This window comes from the organism of the source record quoted next, unplaced genomic scaffold, assembly GCF_019419815.1.
Source record: "Pyrus x bretschneideri cultivar Hongxiangsu unplaced genomic scaffold, Pyrus_bretschneideri_v1 Contig13, whole genome shotgun sequence".
NCBI classification, from domain to species: Eukaryota; Viridiplantae; Streptophyta; class Magnoliopsida; order Rosales; family Rosaceae; genus Pyrus; species Pyrus x bretschneideri.
Window position 1 is genome coordinate 7347253 of NW_025999424.1, and position 16152 is coordinate 7363404.

At 38.8% G+C, this 16152-nt stretch overlaps 4 protein-coding genes and 1 pseudogene across 5 annotated transcripts; 3 read left to right on the top strand and 2 right to left on the bottom strand.

The window, feature by feature from the left end:
- Window positions 1–65: 65 nt before the first annotated feature.
- On the top strand, window positions 66–2970 carry LOC125474726 (annotated as a pseudogene).
- A 2470-nt stretch (window positions 2971–5440) lies between these two features.
- LOC125474727 lies at window positions 5441–8666 on the top strand. 2 transcript variants are annotated; one of them, XM_048578703.1, is made up of 11 exons: window positions 5441–5598; window positions 6228–6361; window positions 6771–6852; window positions 7010–7083; window positions 7195–7296; window positions 7395–7484; window positions 7592–7666; window positions 7767–7799; window positions 7902–7982; window positions 8147–8206; window positions 8296–8666. In XM_048578703.1, exons 1-11 carry the CDS (start codon window positions 5544–5546, stop codon window positions 8470–8472), a joined length of 963 nt encoding a protein of 320 aa, XP_048434660.1. In that variant the 5' UTR covers window positions 5441–5543; the 3' UTR covers window positions 8473–8666. The 2 variants fall into 2 exon arrangements, with proteins under 2 accessions (XP_048434660.1, XP_048434661.1); XM_048578704.1 differs by having other exon boundaries at window positions 7013–7083.
- Window positions 8667–9612: 946 nt separating this feature from the next.
- LOC125474759 lies at window positions 9613–10275 on the bottom strand. Its single transcript, XM_048578733.1, has one exon. The coding sequence runs from the start codon at window positions 10273–10275 to the stop codon at window positions 9613–9615; it is 663 nt and encodes a 220-aa protein (XP_048434690.1).
- Window positions 10276–10959: 684 nt separating this feature from the next.
- Window positions 10960–12354, top strand: LOC125474956 (eukaryotic translation initiation factor 1A-like). Its single transcript, XM_048579221.1, has 2 exons — window positions 10960–11116; window positions 11710–12354. The coding sequence occupies exon 2, from the start codon at window positions 11727–11729 to the stop codon at window positions 12165–12167; it is 441 nt and encodes a 146-aa protein (XP_048435178.1). The 5' UTR covers window positions 10960–11116; window positions 11710–11726; the 3' UTR covers window positions 12168–12354.
- A 181-nt stretch (window positions 12355–12535) lies between these two features.
- On the bottom strand, window positions 12536–15219 carry LOC125474955 (protein IQ-DOMAIN 33-like). Its single transcript, XM_048579220.1, has 6 exons — window positions 14695–15219; window positions 14246–14605; window positions 13720–13926; window positions 13420–13533; window positions 12830–13201; window positions 12536–12705 (listed from the first exon to the last, which is right to left on the bottom strand). Exons 1-6 carry the CDS (start codon window positions 14764–14766, stop codon window positions 12610–12612), a joined length of 1221 nt encoding a protein of 406 aa, XP_048435177.1. The 5' UTR covers window positions 14767–15219; the 3' UTR covers window positions 12536–12609.
- Between the last annotated feature and the right edge of the window lie 933 nt (window positions 15220–16152).

Genomic DNA, 16152 nt, shown 5'->3' on the forward strand with positions numbered 1-16152 from the left:
TGCACCCAGTGGCAAGGCCCAAAGTCAAGCCCGGTAAGATATCTCAGCGAAACAATCGTTTAAAAGAGTTGAACCCAAAAAGCCATGGCCGTTGTTGGCGCTCCGAAAACAATGGCTTCTCCCGCTTGGCGCAAACTCTTCACTCGTCGCATGTCCTCTTCTTTCTTTGACCCCCTCCACCCCCTCGTTCTCGCCGAGTCGTCGTCACCGGTACTCTCTTTCTCCTCCCTTGTCTGTCTCTCATCCTCTCTGTAATCTTAGCTTGGTGCGCTCTGGTTTGCAGGGCTTGGCATGGTGCCGTCATTGGGATGCGGGGTGGAGACGACGTGGAAGATGACTCATAGAAGGCGATTGCGCCATAAGGGCACTGACCCCTGAATATATCAAGATGAACGGCTTTGATTCAGACACACAATCATGCACCTTCGACAAGCTCACCTCCAAGGTTGCTGCAATCATGCCCTGTGGAAGCAACCCAGGTGAATTCAACGAGGAATTGTGGCTCATTTCCAAGGTAATTAGTTTAATTTAGTATCAGATAGTGAAAGTTTCGGCTGGCATTTAGTACTACGATTTACTGGTGTTTCTTGCAAGCGGAGGTCTTGGTTTGGATAGCGAGTGCGATACTAATTTAGTATGGCTGACTCGTGTATAAAAAAAATACTGAAAGTTTCATGCTTTTACTGAAATGTGTACAATGTATATGTGTATTATGTCAGGATCATCGTTCAATGGCGAGGTTTATTGGGTATGCGCTGTGTGCTGCTGTAGAAGCACTTAAGGATGCTAGTTGGATCCCCACCGAGCCTGAAGAAAGGGTAAGAACGGTAATTTCAAATTTTAAGTCGGTAATTAAGTTGATTGAAAATGTGGGTTTATGTTAATTTGATGGATGGCAGGGAGTCCCAGTTGGTGGGGAAACTGGAAGTAACAGTCATATATTAGACGCTGCGCAAATGATTTGTGAGAAGGTTGGTTTTTTGCTTTACATTTCCGGTTGTTAAAATATCTATGCAATGACATGGGAAATGGTAGAAAGAACAAAACTTGATATGTGCTGTTTCTATTTGTCTAATCAGCGTATTCGTCGGCTTAGTCCTTTCTTCATTCCTCAGATACTAATCAACATGGCATCTGGTCATATCAGCATGAAATATGGATTCCAGGTGTGTGAACAACTTTCTGAGACACATTCTGTATGTTACAAGTGTTACGTGGACAAAGGTTGGTCATTTATTCAAATTCTGATGTATTTATGCAAAGACCATCATGGACGGAGATGTAGGTCATTAGCTATCATGTTGGTCTTTTTTCAGGTTTGAAGTTGGCACCGAACCATTAACCATTGAACCAATCGAGTCATTAGTTGACAAGAGTGCCAAAAACAAGATGGACTGCAATAGCTCTCATTAAGCCATGAATCATGTTCTTCCCTTTTTTAATTTTCATACCGAAAAGTCTCTCCTCTGTTTGAAGGTCATGTGTACGTATTCTCATGTAGTAAAACATACATTTGGTGTTGTTTTTAAACATAGGTACCAAATCATGCTGCAGTAACAGCTTGTGCTACTGGAGCACATTCTTTGGGTGAGTCCACAAGGATGATTCAGTTTGGAGATTCAGATGTTATGGTGGCTGGAGGTACATAGTCTAGCATTGATGCTTTATCATTAGCAGGATGTAGTTCCACTGCTATATAAATTTTATAAGCCTTTTTTGTGTCTTAGCCATGTACCTCACAAGTGCACAATGCTTTAATACTGAATTTCCAGCCTGCATTGGTTGAAATGTACTTGGCTCTGCTCACAAAACTAGCTTCACTTTTAAGGGCGTTATACTTTGTTGCTATTGTTATCTTGTTTAAAGGATTTTTCTTTTTGATTTCCAGGTCAAGGGCAATGACTACTAAGAGACCATTTTAGAATATTCCAAACATAAGAGTATGTGGGTTTATGGGCCTACGTTTTCTATTTCTCTCAAGGAAAAATAACCCTAATCTCCAATTGCTTGGAATTCAAGGTTCCTACCGCTTTACTGTAACAGTACTTGTAAACAAGAGCTCCGGTTCTTTTGGTCGGCAACTTGGCACTCAAATCCTGTCATGTCCACCGAGAGAAAAGCTCAAGGCAACATCTCAGAGAACCCATATACAAATACAAGTTTGAACATCCAAAAGCAAGACGAAATGATGGGAAATAATGATGATGAAAGCACCAAGGATGTGGAAGCAATACGGAGGCTTGAATTACCAGACCTTGCTATATAACCATCAAATCCTCTGATTCATTCCCACTAAATCTGTCGTCCGCATGAGTTTTCATTCCAAGCAATGGGAAAGTGTGTGGTCTTCAGTCCCTATATTAGATTTCAATGAGGGAGACATTGATCATACACTCGACAATCAGCCAAGAAAGTTCATCAAGATTTGGGAAAGGTATGCGGATCAATTCCATGAGAACGACGAGCAGCTCTTAGACAAATTCATGCTTCGCATGAGGTACTTTGTTGACGACGCTACTCTGGTCGATAAATGGTTGAATTTTGCGATTGTGAGAGGCATCAAAGAGTTGGATATCAGCCTCCCAAAGAAAAATGCAGAGGACAGAACAAATGGCTACTTGTTATCCCTGCGGACTGTTAGTGCTGCAAAATATCTAACTAGTTTAAATTTGGAGCATGTGGGAATACAAGGTTTCTCTGGTTTTGTACCTTGTTCTTCCTTGAAAAGATTGTCCCTAAAAAATGTGGATTTGGAAAACTTTGATCTCATCGACATGTTTAAGTTATGCCTTCCCATCGAGCATTTGTCATTAATGTCATGTGTTATGAGGAGCATGGTCTTTCTTTTTCCAGAATCCAGCCTCAAATACTTGGAAATTATGCATTGCTCGGTGCGAGGTTGATTGTAGTTCGTGCTATGTATCTCAAATCTTTGAAATTTGTTTCAGGTTCAGATCAAAGCTGGAGAATGAGATTATATCAGCCACTTTACAGTTTATGTATTTATGCATCTAATATTCCACGTTCTGCAGTTGATTCCTTACTAACAATTTCCTTTTTAACTCTGTGTTGTGTGAACGGTGTAGTCCTTCATATTTCCAGAAAGTTTCAGAAAGACCTCCTCTCCACCATTGCGTAATCTCAAACATAACGTCACTGCCAACATGCCTCCGGCAACTGAGGCAGAAGATTCCGAGTTGAGGGACTCCTTGCTTTGGATAGCACCTTCTGCATATTACCACAAATTGAACACTGGACATGATGAAATGGAGGACCGATGATTTTTAGTTGTTTTCACTTTCAAAGTTTAGGGTTTCATACTATCTTCTTCATTTTTTCGAAGTTTAGACTTTCCGTTAATCTCTAGCACAAAAGAAATTAAAATTTTTGTCTTCTTCATGTGAATGGTTTCGTTGAAGATAGTTCTTATTTACTTCAGTATGAACTATTTCATGCAGTAATTAATGGATACGTAAACTGTTTTCCCGCAATGAATAAAATTAAAGGGGTTGAAGAACATTAACCATGTAGCAACTAGCAAGCAGTTTTCTCTAACAAAAGCATGTACACCGGTGTTGTTACAAACGTAGAACAAGTTATATGTTACAATTTCTCACATTCAACGAGCGGAAGGGTTCTTCTTCCCTCTGATCTTTACATATGAACATTGAACTGCGCTATACAAAAAGGAACGCTGAGGCTTTAAATCCTCGTGAGGAAAGTCCCAAGTCACGAATGATGTATGCGTTTAGACAAAGCTGTGCAGAAGCCAATTAAGACTGTGATTGCGATGCCGCATATATTACGTCGCCGCAGACCATGATTCTTGAACTCGAGCGGACTAGTTCAGCGTTTTGAAGGGTGAAGCCGTGAATGATTGGTAAAGGGAATTCCTTGAGAAAACCGAGACACTTTGGGGAGATGACGACGGATGCGAAGGCTTGGTCGGCAGCTTGGACTTGCAGGTGGGTCGGCGGTGAAAGGAAGAAGGAAGCTATGAGGAGGAAGAGAACAGTTGCTGGCGCCATTGAAGTGTCTGGAGAAGAGAAGACAAAGAGGACTGATTCCTTTTTTTTTTGTCTTGGTTTTGGCTTTGGCTCAAGGACAAACATGCAAAAAGCGCAAAGATTTAACAAACTAGACAAAACTCTTGGCATATGAAATGTCCAAAACACCCCCACATGTTTTGGCTTTGTTCGGTGGGTGAGCTTTTTGGTAGAATAAAAGTTTAGAGAGTTTCACAAGGCATACCCACCATCTCAAGTCAAAAGAACTTACGTGTAACACTTAATTACAAGTTGTTATCAGTACGAATTTACGTAAGAATTTATAGATTGCACCAATAAAAATTTTACAGCGAAACTCAAACTTTATTGAGATTACACACAAGACAAAGACCTAACCAATTTGAGCCAACCGTTGTTAGACCATCTTCAAACGAGGGCTGGCCAAATGGTTTGTTTTAGTCCTCTGGTCCTCAAAGAAATTAATATTTTAATAAATAGTACATGACCCTATTTACCTCCATCTCAAATCGAGGGCCAAAGGGCCATATGGCTCATTTTAGCCCTGTCAGAAAAAACTATCTCCAACCGAGGGCCAAATTTTGTAAAATAGAAGTTATAAGAAAAAAAATGGAATTTAAAAAAAATATGAATTTTGTGGGAAAAAAAAGGTTTAAATTCATTAATTTTTTTTTTAATACAACGGGTAGTCAGTTAGTCATTGGATTCAAATTTTTGTTTAAGCATTCTTATCGGTTATAACGGATAGGAATATATTTATATTAAATAATGAATTCATTCCTGTCGGTTATATCCGACAGGATTGGTGATATTTCTGGCCAGCCCTGGGCTGCAGCCAACCCTTTGGCTCTTTGGCCCTTTCAGATTCCGTGGGGCCCATGAGCCCTCTGGCCTAGTTCTCGGTTGAAGTTGATTTTTGGGCTATTTTTGGTCTTGTGATTCTCTGGACTCTTCGGTTGGAGATGACTTTAGCTTTTGGTGGTGAGCTTTAGGGCTGGTTTGGTATTGCTGTGCTTTGAAAAAAAGCTGCTTCTGCTGTGCTGTGAGAATAAGCAGCTGTGAAATAAAGCAGCAGAGTGTTTGGTAAACTTTTTTGTAAAAGTGCTTTTGAAAAAAAAAAGCAGTATAAGAGTGTTTGGTAAACTTTTATGTAAAACAGATGTGAAAAAAAGCCAGTTTTTCAAAGCTAGGTTTTGCAGCTTCTTGTTTTTGGCTTTTTTTCATCCAAAACTGTGAAAAAAAGCTGAAGCTGAGTGTTTACCAAACACAAAAACAGCTCCCAGCTTTTTTTGATAGCAGTTTTTTTCAGAATCACCTCAGTACCAAACCAGGTCTTAAAGGAGGGAGAGTAAGTTGGGAAAGAAGTAGAGGGACTAAAGTGGAATTTCACCTCCACTGCTACGAATAACACCACGCATTTGGCACAACTTTTAACTTGCCGTTAAATTAAAAATTGGATCTTTTCCTCTTGTGGGGGGAAGAAGAAGAAACAAGAAAAGGAGGCCAAAGCAGCCGAAGATGGCGTTGCAGACGGGGGTTTCCGGCTCCAAGGTTCTCATCCTCGTCGGAGCAGGTCAGGATTATTGAATTTTGTTCCTATTTTACCCTTTTTCACATTGTTTTCTTTCCAGTTTGATCTAAATTCTAGAAATTTGATTGATCAGAAACAAAATTCTGAAACTTTGAAGGATATAACCTTATTGAAACTGAAATTGCACAGATAGCAAGTAAATTTGGGTACAAATAGCAATTAGTTGGTGAACTGAGTGATAAGTAGTGCAGACTGTCTTTTGGCTGCTATGGCTGCTGGACAGAGATTCAGGGTTTAACCTATTTTTCGATCTTCTGGGTGTGTAGATGTTTGTTTGTTTATTTTTTCTATAAACTGTTGTAATCTAATGGGATTGGGATTCGAACTTGGTGCACGGGGGCGGGCACGCTTCCTTACCCAACTGGCCTAACTTCGCGTCTGCTTTTCTTGGGGTGTAGATTACTTAGTGGATTCTTGTTCCTTTCATAAGTAATAATCCTAGTGCTTCAAAAGTATAATTCCTTTCTATTTTAATGAGAATTTTTAGTAGGAAAGGACGGAAAAACAGAATATAACACAGAACGGTTTACAAAACACAGTTTGTATATAGGTCTTTGTACCTTTCCATCTATTACTATTTTCCTCTAACTAGTATATATTTTGCGATTCAGGCTTGACCAGTTCGATAGTTTTGAGGAGCGGGCGATTGTCTGAACTTATTGCACAGCTTCAGGATATACTGAAGGGTGTAAATGAAGCTGATATCTTGCCTGAGAAGTTTGATAGTGCAATTATCAGATCTCAGGTATTGCAGCTTGAATTCAATTAGGTTTTTATACTTAAAACAGATTCAAAGTTTGCCAGAGATACCGTGCATCATCTCAGATACTGATGTTTTGTCATGGTCAAACGGTGACAAATGCTACAAGTTTCATTAGTTTTGGTTTGAATAGTATTAATATGTGATGGCTCGATCAATGTTGTCATCTACTTAAAGTCTTAAACCAAAAATTATATTGAAACTTTGTTTATCTTTCTTTTTGAACTCTAGAAGTTGAGCGTGAAGATGCCTTGCTATAATACCGGAACTGTTATGATTTTGCCCTCTTTTTTCAACTGTTTAGTCCATAAATCTGGTTGTATTATGCTCGTAGATACATAATTTCTTTGCAGGGTTTGTATAAGTTAATACTTACATGTGTTTTTACCTTCAGATTCAACAATTGGCTCGAGAAATCAGGGAGTTAACCTCATCTGGCCCTGTAACCATCTACAATGAGAATTCTTCCTCTAGTGGTATAAACAGTTCTTCAGAGGCTTTATAACGGTTTTGTGATTTTCATAGATTAGAGTTTCTATGAATTGTTCAGAAACCACTTTGCACATTTATTCTCTGCCTGGGAATGATCGGGACTTTATATCAATAGAGATGTTCACATATTTCATGTCACAGCAGGGAGTTATGCTTCATATTTAGTTCCAGCTGCTGCAATTGGTGCAATGGGCTATTGTTACATGTGGTGGAAGGTACCTCTCCAAAAATTTGTCGTGGCGTTCACAAACACATTGTATTTAGTTCTGCACTTGTAAGGATTTGTATCATTGCTGATCTACGGGTATGTCTGTGATATCGTACAGGGCTGGTCATTTTCTGATGTAATGTTTGTAACAAGGCATAATATGGCAAATGCTGTTGCAACCGTGTCCAAACAATTAGAGAATGTGCATGAAACATTGGCGGTAAGTCTGATGTGTTGGCAATGGTGTGGTTGGCTTTTCCAGATGGTAATCCTCAAAAGGGTCTGCAGCACGCTGACGTCTTGACTGTCGTTTTGCAGAGTACAAAAAGGCACCTGTCGAAGAAGCTGGAAAACTTGGATTGGAAGGTGGAGGAGCAGAAGGAAATAACTCAGCTTATCGCAAATGATGTATGAAACATTATATTTACGCACTTTCTTTTCAATGATGTATTTACATACTCTGATGTAAATAACTCACTATGATCCTATCTATTTTCCATTTCATTTGAATGCAGGTGAATGAGGTGAAAACAAACCTTTCTCAAATTGGGTTTGATGTAGAAATGATTCATCAGATGGTGTCTGGGTTGGTGAGTTGATATATTTTCTTTAATATGTTCTTTTATGTTACTCAGAAATGCTTTAAGCTTATCGGAGTACTTATGTTGTATTTGTTAATTGGCTCAACAGGAAGAGAAGGTCGACCTTATTGAGGGCAAACAGGTTATATTTCTGGTTATGCTACGACTTTGGAAATCTTCTGCATTTTTCTATTTTCTTTTCGTCTTTGTAGTCATTGATTTGACCCTTTTGTTTTCAATACAGGATGCAACCAACTCAGGTCTATTGTATCTATGCCAAGTAGCAGATGGCGTCAAAGGTCAGCTGGATACTAAACCCGTACAGGTCAGAATATTTTCTTTTTGTTCTTTAGAAAACTGATTACTAAATGAGCTAAGGGATATATCTAGTTAATCGATGAAATTTGCTTACTGCACGTCAACATTGTCGAGGACCCATCGTCCTCCTCAATCGGTTACTAAGTTATCTTAGTAGTCGTGTATCTGCAGAATGTCTCAGCTAAGCTAGGAAAGCATTCACCAATGGCTATAGAGGATAAATCACCCAAGGTAGATTGACCCTTATTTTCTTATGTTTTCCACATTACGCTTCTTTAATATTTGGTTGTAACATGTCCAAACTTCGAAAAATACTTTAGGGCCTTCAATTCTTTGCTGACAATGAAGAACGGAGCACAACGGAGAAATCAATGACGAAAAAGAATGATCCCAACATCTTCCCTGGAGAAAAAGTTCCAGCAATAAAAACAAAAATACACCGGTCATATCCAGTTGGGATTTCTTTGACCCGGGACAAAATGGGCTCGGGTATATGATTTTTTTGTTTGTTTTTCTTTTTGGTTTTGTTTTCGTCATAAGTGATTTATTTTATGAAGGGCCGCCTTCGCAATTCATATTTCATATTGATTCTTGCTGTAACTTCTGACTTGTTCTCTGCTTAAGGAGAATTACAGGGAGTGCAATTTGTGGTTGTCATACATGTATAAAATAAAGTTGAATAGTCTTGTAATTGTGATGGCATTTGTTCAATTTACTGCATCAATGTGTTGTAGAAACATCCGAGTACTATATGCCACATTCGTCGGAGTTGAAACAGAAGCCGCAGTCCCCCGAATCTATGATCGGACTTGAGCTTATGGCCGAGAGCTCAAGGTCAGGCGCGGATCAGCTCATGGCCGAGAGCTCATAGCGCCGATCGGACTTGAAACTAACGTAAAAGGTTCAAGATTCAGTTTCAACTCTAAAGAAACTCCACTAGTGTATAAGTGTAATCTCCAAAGAATTTGAGATTGGAACATGAAACATGCGTAAAACTTGGGCATGGTGTTGCAAAAATTCGCAGCATTTAGTTCATTAATGGCAAAATTTCACAGCGCAGGTCTTTCTAAATTTCTTTGGAAAGAAGAGATCCTAAACCGTGCACACAAACAAAAATTTGAGAACGGAATGATTCATTGCAGAACTTGGAATATGGTAGCAAATACAAAAATTCGAAAGTGATCAAACCCATCATGTTATGTTTATATACCGTAGCATCATGAACTTTCAGTGTAATTTTTCTGAAGCAGTCAAAACTTTCAAGATAATGTCGTAGAGAAGAAAGGTGATCCAATGAGCTGTCAAAGGTGGGTAATTCAATGTCTGGAAGCGTGATGCTAGCCTCCCATAACTTTCCAGCCCAAGCGCTAGCCTTCAAAAAACCACTGAAAGATAAAGAAATATTTGGAATAATGATTGTGGCCTCCACATTATCTTGGCCTGCCCATATAACAAAGTTCCTCAGGTGCTTAGCCGCTCTGATTGTGACGTGCTTCGCTATGCACCTTTGATCAGAAGTACTTGAAACAAATTTAAACAATTCCAGATTCTTAGCAGCAACTTCAATCTCCTCACAAGTGCATAGTGTAATTTTCAAGGATTTGAGACTGGAACTTGAAACAGAATAGTCCCGCAAGTTACATGACGTTAATGACAAGTACTCGAGTCTCGATGGAAGGGCACTTGAAGTTATGTTTGAAGAAATCAGTGAAGTTATCCAATTCTACTTTCTTCATGGACAAACTTTTCAAGGATGGAAGGGTTATATCAACAGAATATCTCCACTGACGATTTATTTCCACATACTCCAAATTTAAACTAGTTAGAGATTTTGCAGCATTACCAATGGTTTCTAAAGGTAAGGAGAAGAACTTATCTGGTATGCGGCTGAAATATTTCGTGTTTGGTTTGCATTCTACCTTGTCCTCCCAGTTTTCCTTTGGAAGGCTGATATCCAACTCGTTGACACCTCTCTCGATTGCAAAGTTTAACCACTTACATACAATAGTTTGGTCTCCATCGAAGTACCTCATGTGAAGCTTGAATTTGAATAAGAGCTGCTTGTCATTCTCACGGAATTGATCTAAATACCAGTCCCAATCTTTGATGAAGTTTCTTTGACTTTGATCATCAAAGTTATGATGAACGTTGCCCTCATTAAAATCGAGTACAAAAACTGAAGACCTAAGGCCTTCCCATTGCTTGGAAAGAAAGCTCATCCGGGCCACGGGTATAGTGGAAAGGAGTTGCCGCATTAGTTCGGCATCCTCCATGTTTGGTTCATCATTATTTGCCTTCATGTCGTCTTGCTTTCTGATCTTCAAACCTTTTTGTGTACGCGTTCTTTGGGATGTCGGCTTACACTTTTGCTTTGCTGGATTTTGTGATTGTCAAGTGAAGAAAGGAGGTTTATAAATGAAATGGTAGGAAACCTACCTTGAAGTTCAAGCAATTGGAGACTAGGGTTTTTTTTGGGCCTAAATCAAAACCCTTAAGCCCACATATACTTATATGATTAAAGCAGTGTGAATATCCACTAAAAAGCAGTATGAATGAAGACTTTGAAAGATAATTAAAATTTACTTTTCACTTGATGACTTTGGTTCCCATTAGTGTATTAAAATAACCCATATGATGGGTTTGTTAGGTCTTGACTTTTGCCTATAAAGGATTGAAAAATAAAGGAAAGAAGGGAGAAGAGAAACATACGAAAGAAAAGAAAGAAAAGAGGAAAAGAAAGAGGAAAAGAAGAAGTAAGAAAGTACTATTGCTGCCTTAAGGATGTAGGCACACTTGCTAAATCTAGTAAATATTGTGTTTTATTTACTTTATTCCATGCACACATATCTTTATTTTCACAACAAGTTAGTATTTTACGTTGAGTGTGAACGAGAGAATTAAAAGTAAAAATTTTGTAAAAATCCTATAGACATCGCCCTCTCTCTCCCTATTCCTCTAAGCCCAAACCTCTCGCTTTCGGGTCAAATTAATTTTATATCGACCCGGCCCAACTTGACCTTTCGTGGTACAAATACGAGCTGCGTGCTAGGTTTCCCGATTCGATACCGGAAGCTCGGTTTTTTTCAGATTGTGTTCCTCCGTCGAATCCTTCTCCAAGTTTCGCCTATTCGCAAACCAGAGGTATTCTCCTCCCTATCTTTTTCGTCTTCTGAAGTTGTTATCGATTCTAGGGTTTCGTAGTTTTCCTGTAAATCGCTATAGCGGGCTGTGCGTTGAATTTTTTTGGGGGATCTCATCTAATTACATATGGGTTTTTTGAGTTTCAGAAAATTTGTTCTTCCTGAGGTTTCTGTATTATTGGAATTTTTTGTTAATTTTATTGGTTTGATTGTTTTTTCCCCTAATTGTCATGAATTTTATTTCTTGAAGTTAAATTTATGTTTGAATGATAAAATTTTGAATCTTTTTTTCTTCGAAATCGAAATTAACTGTTGTTTGAGTTAAGCCGAACAGACCCAGAATCTATTTTTTTTGTTGGAAAATAATTTCTAATTCATTGAAAAAAAAAATTTGTTAACCTATATTTTTAGGTTTTTTTTTTTTCCATTGGTAATTTGAGTTTATATGCTTTATTGTACGTTTTTGTCTGATGAAAATATGTTTTCGTGAGCTTTGTGGGTTGTGATCCAGTTTTGGTGTTTGTTGAATAATTTACGAAGTTATGGAAGTGGTTGATATTCACGTTTGAGGACCTGATTGTATTTTGGTTGCAGAAACAGAACTAGTAATCATGCCGAAGAATAAGGGTAAGGGAGGAAAGAACAGGAAGAGAGGTAAGAACGAAGCTGATGACGAAAAGCGTGAGCTTGTGTTTAAGGAAGATGGACAGGAGTATGCCCAAGTGCTCCGAATGCTTGGTAACGGTCGGTGTGAAGCCATGTGCATTGATGGGACCAAGCGACTTTGTCACATTCGTGGTAAGATGCACAAGAAGGTTTGGATTGCAGCTGGTGATATCATTCTTGTTGGCCTTCGTGACTATCAGGACGACAAAGCTGATGTGATCCTCAAGTACATGCCTGATGAGGCTAGGCTTCTGAAGGCATATGGAGAGCTTCCAGAGAATACACGTCTCAACGAGGGTATTGCTGGGGGTATTGATGATGAAGAAACTGAAGGTGGTGTTGATGACTATGTTGAGTTTGAGGATGAAGATATCGATAAGATATAGGCTTTCAGGTTAAAACTCTATTTGGATGTTATGTTTTTACCGTTACCGAGTGGCAGTTACTTGTCATTAGTATAAGTCAAACTTGGATTGGCAGTTGGCTCAGTATGGCTTTGTATTTCCAGATGAGGAATTGGTCATGTTCCATGTAACATCTGTTATTACTAATATATTTGATATGTTTGTCTTCTTTTTTGAATAACTAGTTTCGTCACAGAGGTTCTTCCCTTTTACTCTGTTTACCTTGTTCTGTGTTTCGTTTTTAACAGCGTCGTTGACAATGTTTTACCTAGTTAGTCTGTGTGTTTACTTTCGTTGGTTTCTTCGGAGAAGATGAGGTTCTTTGAGATGCATTTTTAAACTCACTCAGGTATCAAGCATCAGATTATATATAAGATATCAGAGTATTTACTTGACAGAGATTCTAAAGGGAAATCTGTGTTCATTAGAATGAAGTATTTCTGCACTTCCTTCTCCCAGTTTGCTTTTCGGTGCGCTCTTCATCTCTTTTGGGTTCCCTCGAACAATCCTTCTTGCTTACCTGTATAAATGTTGAAGCCAGTCATTGAATTGAACGCCGGAACTTAGTAATTTTGTTCTTCAAATATCGGTCCTCTTTTGACAAGCTCAGTTCGGATCATAGCTTAAATGAGACATATCCTTACCTTGGGATACTCTTTCCCACACTCGTAGCTTGGCATCGATTTTCGCGTTGATAGGCTTCTCGTAGCCTTGAATCTGTTCTTAGTTGGACTGAAGCCATCTTTCTCTTCTGCTGGTACCGGAAAGTTATCAAATAGGACACTGACTTCATTAGATCCGCAGCTCTCTTTTTCTTCACCTGCAATGTCGAACAATCTCTTTCCGATGACAAATCTTTGGCTGCTGTGAATTGTTTCAACGTGGCTGCTTGTATGACTTTCTGCGGAGGAGATTTCAGCAGGGCGGGTTGCCATCCACCGTTCTAGCCAGCTCCAACCCATGTTCTGTTCTGTGCCAGCAGATGTGGTGTGCCTTTTCTTTGAGCAGATCCTTAGCTTCAAACAAATAATACTAAGTTAATTAGTTTCCAAAACCATAGGAGTCTTTAGAACCTCTTTCAGGGCAAAATCTTGGATGTAGTCGGTTATTGATCACTCTCTCTCTCTTAGTCACGTGATTTCTCTTATCTTTCACATCGCGTGAGAGAGAGAGAGGTGTTAAATCACCGGTTGCACAATAGAATCCCAACTCTTTTAGGAATGAATTTCAGTACCTGTTGTGAAAAGGCGTACGCCAGTGCTCTCTCCCGCCTTGTAGTTGCTTCCAATCTGTTCTGCATTCTCATTCTTGATATGTTGCTACTAACTGTGCTGGCATCCCATTCTTCCTGTAAATTTTTACGATTGTCAATGATCATATGTGATTCAATCTCAACACGTGTGTAGATACATAAATAACTTGTAAAATCCCAGTTTGAATTCACTCTTAAATCTCAAAGTGGTTTTACCACATTTGTTTAGCATTACATAGTTAACACGTAAGAATGAAAAGTTTTGAGTTGTATCTGATCTACCTTCAACTTTAGCGCCTGCGCTCTAGCTTTCTCTTGTGTCCGGTGGTAAGCAGCTGAATTTTCTCCTTGAATCGAGTAAACTTGCACAGAATTTCCCGTTTGAACTTCTACAGATGTGCCTAGAGACTCCCTACTCGGACTTTCCACTCCAACAAGAAGCTCCTGCTTACCATCCTTGGATCTAATTCCTCCATTTCGGCACCTAATCTGAAATCCAAGCAGTCTAATGAATATGGGCCAGAATTCCCAGTGCAGTAACGCATATTTTCCTCAAAGTTATTAATGAATAACGAATTTGCACTTCCGAAACAATTTTAGGACGACTGAGTTTTCTCTGACTTAAATTGTAACATAAACCTGCAGATCGTGGGTGTAGGCAAATTGACTAGAGCCGATGTGGTCCTTTCAAAATAAAAGTGTAACATAAATCCTACCAAAGATCTTTGAATACTCGTAATTTCCGTTGAATTAAACTTATTTTTCTACAAGATGAGCAAATTGAAGTAATCTGATAGTGTTGAATTACCCGAAAGCCTCTAAATGCCGACTGGATGATGATTGCTGCACGCTCCTCAGACATTGTTTTGGAGACCGAAGATTCTGTCTTTGCCATTTCCACATCTACCTTAGTTGCTTCTCTTCTGATGTTTCCCTTGTCTTTCAAGTCTTCTGGCATCGGTTGCGTGACAGTCGCCTCGGAGCTCCTAACCGAACTAGAATCTTCGTCTGCAACAGCTAAAACTGAATTGAACTGCATGGCGGCTGTAGCCACAGAGCTCTTAACTGAAGCCGAATCATTCTCTGCCATGACTGAATTATATTCGTCTCCACATAGGTACGATCTAACCGAGCTCCATCTTCTCCTCTCAGTCACATTGCTCCTCACCTAAATGCCATCAAACAAAAACACGAATCACATTAATACATAACACAACTAACAGGAGAGCGTTGAAGCATTGTATGGTGGCAACTCACATTGCTCTCATGTGTCCTGAAAGATCGGTTTCTCGAGAAAACACTCCTGACCAAACCTCCACTGATGCCCATCTCAACTCAGAAGCTCTAAGAAGATGCTCAAAAGAGTGTTGCCAATTACATATATATGCTACAGGAAAAGTTTGATTAGTGCACTGAGATTCTCACTCAGTTGTACTACTAACCATAGTAAGAATAAGTGTAAATTTGTTCATAAAGCAAAGAAATAAACCGGGATTGGTATTACCACTCCGAAAAATCGTCCTGCAATACCCTCTCCCTCATTTTCTTTACCAACGAGAATTGCATGATTGACTTTTTTGGAGTGCTAATTATATAGCTACTAAAAACTAATGCATTTTCAATTAGGAGAAAAGTACTTGTTAGTTAGGATTAAATTAGAAGAACTGCAGAGAAGAGAAGGCTTTTAGAGCTGGATGGATCTGTACTTTAATCACAAAATAATAGAAGATGAAAAGTGAGAGATTGGTTGATGAAAGGGGCATGGTGTTTTTGCTTTTTCATCCACTTTTTGCACATGGGTTCAGCACTTCGGCCTCACTTAAAGCTTACTTGCTATTAGGGTTATGTCTTCCTTTCTGGTTACTTCTTATGCTCTTTTGTGGAGAAAAATATACGATGTCATGTAACAATATCTGCATTCACTTATCTCACTCATCGTGTGATTTTAAAATATACTTCTTATAACATGTGATATAAGAATCACATGACTTTAACATAGCACTCTATCTCACTCATTATATGACTTTTTCTGTCCTCCGATGGAGAGAAACTTGGTATACATGCATAGGCGAAATATATCTATATCACTTATCTCATTCATCATGTAACTTTGGATCATATCTCATTCACCACATGAATTATTTTGTCTATTGGTGGAAAGATCTTTGGGTGTGACAGGAGTACATACCAAACACTCTCACTCATTGCATGACTTTTGTACCCCGGGACCAAATAAAAATCATGCCGACAACTTTAGGAACCATTTGAGAGGCCAAAATCCATAAAAATGTAGTAGTTCTATACTTTGCGGGATAGATATAAGATGTGTAGAGTGAAATACAACACTAATCTGTAGCAATTTAGTTCCTTGTGTGTTGTGCTATAAGAGGAAAATGAGCATTGGCTTTAGACAGATCCTTTTTTTTTTTTTTTTCTTTTTTTGTGAGATTAAAGTTTGGGATTTTTAAGTAACTTAGACAGATGCTCTCCCCTTTCAATCTTTACCATCAAGTTTTTGCTGCTTAAAACAGAGACGAACTTTTACATTCTTGCGTCAGTTTCTCTGTCTTTGTCAAGAAACACTTGCATGTTATGAGTTCATACCAAAATCGGTAGATGAGAAGATAAATAGAGAGGGGACGATGAAGAGATAAAAATGGGAGATACTAACACCGGAATAAGAAAGTATTTTTTTGTAAAGACGGATATGTGATC